This window comes from Chanodichthys erythropterus, chromosome 9 (assembly GCF_024489055.1).
Source record: "Chanodichthys erythropterus isolate Z2021 chromosome 9, ASM2448905v1, whole genome shotgun sequence".
NCBI lineage: Eukaryota > Metazoa > Chordata > Actinopteri > Cypriniformes > Xenocyprididae > Chanodichthys > Chanodichthys erythropterus.
This window is the reverse complement of record NC_090229.1, coordinates 37,420,760-37,428,584: the sequence shown is the minus strand read 5'-3', so window position 1 is coordinate 37,428,584 and position 7,825 is coordinate 37,420,760. Positions and strand designations below refer to the sequence as shown.

General features: G+C 37.7%; 1 protein-coding gene across 1 annotated transcript in view; it reads right to left on the bottom strand.

Annotated features, from left to right (window-relative positions):
- Positions 1-2,147: 2,147 nt before the first annotated feature.
- Positions 2,148-7,825, bottom strand: part of nr6a1a (nuclear receptor subfamily 6, group A, member 1a) — a 36,547-nt gene continuing 30,869 nt past the window's right edge. The window contains exons 7-9 of the mRNA XM_067394098.1: positions 6,385-6,506; positions 3,396-3,548; positions 2,148-3,283 (exon numbers count right to left, since the gene is read on the bottom strand). Of these exons, the coding sequence (XP_067250199.1) occupies positions 3,147-3,283; positions 3,396-3,548; positions 6,385-6,506 (412 nt within the window). The 3' untranslated portion in view covers positions 2,148-3,146. The remainder of the gene's footprint in view (positions 3,284-3,395; positions 3,549-6,384; positions 6,507-7,825) is intronic.

The window sequence follows — 7,825 nt, the reverse complement described above, 5'->3', positions numbered from 1 at the left end:
TACTTCGCCTGAATGAAAGCACGCTACATGATGACACACAAAAGAGGTAGTTTCAAATGAAAAATGTATAAAAGGAAACAAACGAGGACGCTTTGTAAAATACGAAAGAAACAATAAGACCTAAATGGGGAGTGTGGCTCTTTTAAAGGTCTGCTAGGAGATTCAAATGCCAGAGATGTTCCCGAGTTTTTACAGGCCGATCAAAACACTGCAGGTACATATTTCACAAGATGAATTTAGCATTTAAAGAGAAACCGGTGTTTGTTCGAGACACATTCCTCTCTATTCTGACGTGCCCAATGGCTTGCGAATGCGTCTGTGTCTGTGTGTTTTGGAGTTTTTACCTGTAACAAACACTTCCCCCGTATCAGGAGTTTAGTCTGACATTTAGCTAGCTCACACTCTAAAGCAAAACATTCACCGTATCTACGACATGAAGGGACACAACGTGGGATGGATGGATGGATGACACGACGAATGAAACGTTTAGGATTAAGGACACGCAAAGCGGCATACGGACAGAGCGGTAACAGTTGTTCTGCGTGTGGCGTCCGCAGGTTTAGCTGCACGTGAGACGGGCCGTTACCAGGCTGAACGTGCGTCTTTGGTTTGGGCCCCTTTGTCATTGTCTGGTGCAAATATGTAAACATTACTTGACGCATATCGAACGTGTTTGGAATGTCTGAAATGATGAGAGCTACGGTGAGCGCGTCCACTGATAAAAGCCTCGGTATGATAAAAAGGCATGTCATAGGCGGACTAGCTAGCATCTCAGTCATGGTTTTTTTTCTTCCTTGAATCGTGTTTACAGTAAAACTCATTGCATCTGATATTCAAAACCGAAACATAATACCCTTCAAAACAACACTCCCCCCTCCCCGAACTCATAAAAAGAAAAAGAAAACTTCTAAAAGGACCTACAATGTCCGGAATACTACAAACTACTAAACCGTCAGGCACATCAGCACCGCGGTATCTGAGAGAGATGCGTGTGAGTTAGAAAAAAAACAGTAACTTTACCCTGTTTAAAATGTGAGGGAAGGAAGCAGCAGCAGACCAGGCCTGAACTAGACTGTGAGGAAATGCATTTTTCTCCACGTCTGAATTCAAAATAAATGCCTTTTATTGTAGTTTGAGAACATTTGGCGGATACAAATCTGATGCTATTCCTAATCATTTGAGACCATTTGGTGGAAAAACGGTGACTAAATCTCTCCAATGCTAAATTTCAGCTGATTAATAGTTGAAGGGACTTAATGAAGGAACCGACTGAGTGTGAAAAATCTTCCACATTTCACAGAGTGCAAACCGTGTGAAGTGTGCCGTTTCAACTGTAAAAAAAATGAGTTTCCTAATTAGTATTTTTGACTTGTTTTCCAGTGCAAACATTCTTAAATCAAAACACAAGCAAGATGATAAAGTCTTGCTTCTGTGAAAATATATATCAAAATTAAAGGATTAGTTGACTTCAGAATTCAAATTTCCTGATAATTTACTCACCCCCATGTCATCCATGATGTTCATGTCTTTCTTTCTTCAGTCGAAAAGAAATGATGAAAACATTCCAGGATTATTCTCCATATAGTGGACTTCAATGGGCACCAAACAGTTGAAGGTCCAAATGTCAGTTTGAGTGCAGCTTCAAAGAGCTCTACATGATCCCAGATGAGGAATAAGAGTCTTTGGCTATTTTCTAAAAAAATTAAAAATTATATACTTTTTAACCACAAATGCTCATCTTGCACTGCGATGTAATCACGTTGGAATGGTCACGTGACAGGCGGAAGTACCGATCCAGATCCGTGTTTACAAAGCGTACTGATGGTTTCTCTAGATAAAACTCTTATTCCTCGTCTGGGATCGTTTAAAGCTCTTTGAAGCTGCACTGAAACTGACATTTTGACCTTCAACCTTTTGGTGCCCATTGAAGATCATTATATGGAGAAAAATCCTGGAATGTTTTCCTCAAAAACCTTAATTTCTTTTCGACTGAAGAAAGAAAGAGATGACATCTTAGATGACATGAGGGTGAGTAAATTATCAGGAAATTTTAATTCTGAAGTGAACTAATCCTTTAAGTGAGTTCATGAAAAAAAAAAAATCTGCCAATGGGGTCAAAAAGAAAAAGGTGATTTTTCTGACCCCACTGACAGATATTGTTTCTTTCGTTCAGGCTTAAACACACTTCATTTTAGTACACTTTCCAGTCATTTTGCTTCTGAAGTACATGCATCTTGATCTAAGAATGTTTAGATATTTGTACTGGAAAACAACACAAAAATACTAAATAAAAAAGTCATTATGTTTTGTTTTTTTGTAGTGTTGATGTTGGACGCCGCTATTCTCCCCAGAAGCCTCTCGTATTTTCAACAAGGGTGAGCCGAGCAGGGCTTACTTCCCTCCAAATTTGCATAACACTTTGGTCAAAACAATAAAAGAAAGAAATAAATCAACATAAACAATATTAACAACACATTCTGTTGTCAAGTAAAATCCTCACTTCGTCCTCAGCCTATGATTGTGAAACCTACGCGTACACCTCTCTTTTGTGTAAACAATCACGCTCTCCATCGCGGCCTTGCACAGGAGGATAAAACCACGTGTTAGGAGGTTATGTGACTACCGAGCGTGTGTCTGACAACCGCAGAAATGACAAGACGGCCTCAAACTCGAGGCAAAGCGTCGACGTTAACTCCCGAGCGGCCCGGAGCGTCGCAAAACAGAGAGAGAGTACGCGAAAGGGTTTCTTCCTGAGGTAGTCTTTCAATAAAACAAGTCCTTTCATACTTATCTGTCCCTATCAGCACCCGAAGTATAAAATAAAACCAAGCAGTAGATCTAATCCGATCAGTGGTTACACGTCACATATCGCAGTTGGACTGAAGCGTGTGAAATCCACTGCACTTTTTGTGCATTTTCATTTGAAAAGGAGCATGTGCACAGTGTGGATCAACATACATTCAGCTCTGTCTGGTAATAAATAGAGAGAAAATACAACACTAATCTAAACAAAATGCATAAAATAGTTTCTTATCACATTCATGAGAGGAGGAGGAGGAGGGTACCGGGAGCCCCACCCCCAATTATAACACCCCGCCCCCGTGCAATAGATGGGGAGGGTGTTTTCGAGGGAGGCGAGGGAGGGGCTAGTTGGCAGGGGCGGTGCCCTTTGTCACACAGGGGGAGGAGCCTGTCCTGTAGCTGCTCAGACTTGACTTACAGGAGTGCAATACTGCCTTAAACAGCAGGGGGAGCTGCTCCAAAGGGATGTTGACCAACTTCCCTGAAATACGAGGGGAGAACAGCTGAGTTTGTGACCGCTAAATTGATGCCTTTACAAATCTTATTTATGAAATAAATGAAAAATACGTCATCTCTCGGACTTCTGGATTTACCTGCAATGCAGCGGATCTCTGGCAGACACATCATAATCTCGGGAAAGCGTTTGGGCTGGTGAGGGTACTTGTACTCGGTGTAATCCTGACAAACGTACCAGTAACGTTTGTTCAACTGCTCCAGCTGGGTCACATTGGTCAGGCCACGGATATCTAGACAAATATAAAGAAATATCACAATGCTGGAAATATATGAAAATCAAACATTTGAAAAACACTAAATGCTTTTTTGTTTCGTGGCATTTTGATATTACGGCTCTATTATTGTTGATTCTCATGCAGTAAATAGAAGATCTGGATGAATTCTCATGCAACATCATAAGGAAGGATCAATAATCAGCACATCCCAGAAGAACTTTAGCACACAATTTGTTTATATAAGGTCTATTGTTAGGGCTGTGAAGGGATAAAAATATATCAAATTAATCACAAATTTATTGCATATCTAATTTGGCTGAAATATTACCCCCAAAAGTTAATTTAAAGTCATTATTGTGTTAAATGAGAAAAGCTTCAAATAGACATTACAAAAAGTAGCTTTAGAAAGAAATAAGATACATCTATTTTTTAATTCAACATAGATTTTATTACACATCAACTTTTCAGCTTTAGTGGCCATGATGGTGAGTAAATGATGACAGTAGTTTCATTTTACTTTTTACGCGTAAGCGAGGGTCAGCGTAGTGCCGTGCGTGACGCGAATTTCATCATCAGAAGAGTATGCGCACCGCCGGATTTTTGTAACTGCATGTACTTTGTACGTGCAGGTTGCACATACGCATTTAATTTTTTTTGCAGTAATTAGTTTATCCACAAGGTGGCAGCCGTGCCCTGGGGGCGTCGATTCACAAGGTAGTCAAAGAAAAACTGCGTAAAAAGAACAGACCGGAACACATGCGAGCTACAGCGACGATGGAGGCCTACATAGACGAGAGACTGTATTAAGAGGTTAAAAAATTAGCCTCATTTGTACAACTCTAGCATGAAAGAATACAAAGATGTTTACATGGGTTGTAACCAGACTTGGGAGGGTTACTTTAAAAATGTATCCCGTTACAGTTACAAATTACTTCATAAAAAAGTTTTCAGTAGTAGATATCTGATCAGAAAGAAAGAAAGAAAGAAATTGCATTTTAAAATTTAATTTAATTATTTCTTCTCAATTTCTGAAAGTTTTTAAATGTTACACATTCCACACTTTTGAATGGGTCTCAAGAATAGAAATATTTTAAAAATCTGATAAATTATCTATTGCAATATTATTATCGTTGTTGTTATTTAGAGCTTAATAATATAAAAGTGACATCAGATCATAACCAAGTGAACAAGCTCAGATCAAACATTTCCGTTCATGTTTGTTCTGCTTTAATTTTAATGTTTAGCATTTTGGTTACTTTTAAAATCTATGAAAACCTTTAAAACTAAGCAATCATGTCTCATTTAGAAATTACATATATATATATGTAAAGAGCTATACAGACATCTAGTGGCTACAGTATGGCATTACAAGTTATTTTTTTAGTCCTTTGATAAAGAAAGTGTTTTCATAGCTGGAAGGCAGAGTTTACACTGTACAACCATGTTGTTTGCATTGTCTTCTTTGAAAACAAAATAGCAGCAAAATTTCCATGAATTGAAAGCGTTCCAGTAATTACTGTTACTGGATTTTTGTATCCTGATTACGTAATGCCTTTACATGTATTCTGTTACTCCCCAACCCTGGTTGAAACCCGTGGCGAGAGACTGCTCAAAACTGCGCATTCGTTGAATGCCTGTGTATGGCTGAGAAATTACCCCCAAAAGATCATTTAAAGTCATTATTGTGTTAAATGCAAAAAGCATCAAACAGATATTACAAAAAGCAGCTTTAGAAAGAAATATATTTATATTTTTTTATTCAACATAGAATTTATTGCACAAAAACTTTTAAGCTTCAATGGCCATGAGGGTGAGTAAATGATGACAGAATTTAATTTTTTTAAACTATACCGTTAATGAGTTTTTGATTAATATGTAAATATGTTTTTTTAAAGAAATGATTCTCTAAATGAGAAACTAAAGCTGCCAGTAGGTGGCAGTAAATGCCTTAATGAGTAAAGCCCAAAGTATAGTTCACTTAATTTTGTCATCAGAAGAGTATGCGCGTACTGTGTGCATCCTGCCGGATTTTTGTAACCAGTCACACATGTGCATTTAATGTTTTTGCAGTAATTAGTTTATCCACAAGGTGGCAGCCGTGTCCTGGGGGCGTCGATTCACAAAGAAAAACTGCACAAAAAGAACAGACGCATGCAAGCTACAGCGACGATGGAGGCCTATATAGACGAGAGATTGTGTGAAGAGGTTAGAAAGTACCCTTATTTGTTTAACTCTAGCATGAAAGAATGCAAAGATGTTTACATGGGTTTTAACTCGTGGCGAGAGATTGCTTAAAACTGCACATGCGTCAAACGCCTGTGTACATATACGAGTCAAGTGAAGTATACTTTGCAAGGCTGTGCATTCGACTGTGTGTGTACACTAGCATACACGCAAAAAAATGAGTCATTTATTCATATGATTTATTCAAAATGTGGATTAATTCTGAAACAAAACACTGTTGCTCTGGCTTCATAGGTAATATTTTCTTTAGCAAATTAAGCAGAAATAGAAAATACTGTGTCTAAAATATAACACAATATTAACTTATTTATTGAACTGGTTTATAAAATCAATATCAAATTTGCATTCGTGTTATTTGGGACAAAAACACACTGTGATTTTGTGCATGACGTGATATTGCTTTAACTATCATATGATATGAAAACGAGACAAAAACTCATACAGGGGCATTTTTTGCACCAATATCTTGAATTTTAGGGTCATTCTAACTGCAGTAATAATTTTAACATGTTCTTTTCCCCATAACTAATTAATTAAGTCAACACATAAAATCAACAACACTAATTATAATATAAATGCAAATGAATGCATCCGAGTGCTGTTTTACCTTGGTTGAGGAAGTTGATGGCCTTCATGCAGGCATATTCCTCATTGCTGACCTTCAACTGATGGAACTTACGGAACAGATAGATCAGCTTCTCCATCACCTCCATCCCATCCTCACTGAAACTACACACACACACACACACACACACACACACACAATCCATCAGTCAACTATAGATTTCACAGCTGACCTCACAGTTGCATCAAGAAGGTCCCATTTTTATCGACAGCATTGATTGATCAGAACAATATCTCAAGCATGAATACCACAGATCAATCGCTACACAAAATCATATTTGTTGATGATTTTAATGCTGAACACACCATGATACACACTAGAGTAAAGCTTCTTCTCACAAGAGGTGACATGAGAGTTTTAATAAAGCTGTTTCTGAGAAACGTTGATCTTATCATCTGATACCATGTGCTTCCATGTGTGCACAACCATTAAAGCAGAGTTTATGAGCTTAATTTATGTTACTAATGAGATAATAAGAATATGTTTGAGTGGGAGACCACATGAACGGTGGAATAATGTTTTTAGCGATAAAGCACAGCGCTAAATTATTTGCCATGACGTACCCATCTCCATTCAGTCTCTTCCCAGCATTCATTACAGTACTTTTCTGAATCTGATCGGTCTCTAGTATATCTGCCGCTCTCCTTTACTTACTGCAGTCGCTTTGAACTCGCTCCCTAAAAGTAAGTCATGACCTTCAGCGTGTACCTGCCCCGTTAAAAGCGAATGTTTCACTACCTCAGACCTCATACCCTGCATTTCTGCCCAGCATGCAACAGTAAATCTAGCCCGGAGATCAAGAAGAGGAGGTTCAGAGGTCAGGTGATCGCAGACTTATTTACACACACCACACACACTCCCCTGCTCCACGTCAGCACTAGTATTTCATTCTTCAGGATACAGGTATGTGGAGCAGGGCTAGGGACATGGAATTAGACCAAAACCAACAAGACCAAAATGTAAAGACGCTTATAAAGTTACAAAATATTTCTATTTCAAATAAATGCTGTTGTTTTGAACTTTCTGTTTATCACAGATATACATATATACACATATAATCATGGTTTTCAACATTGACAATAATCAGAAATGTTTCTTGAGCATCAAATCATCATATCAGAATGATTTCTGAAGGATCATGTGACACTGAAGACTGGAGTAATGATGCTGAAAATTCAGCTTTGATCACAGCAATAAATGACAGTTTACTGTATATTCACATACAAAACAGCTATTTAAATTGTAAAAAAAAATTATAATAATAATATTTTTTGCAGTATTTTTTATCAAATGTGAGCATTAGAGACTTTAAAAATTGAATACATACATATATATTATGACGTGATGGGTAATTTTTTTCTGTCCAAAGGCCTTAATTATAATAACAAACAAAGATATGACATCAAAAGTATGTAAGATAGTA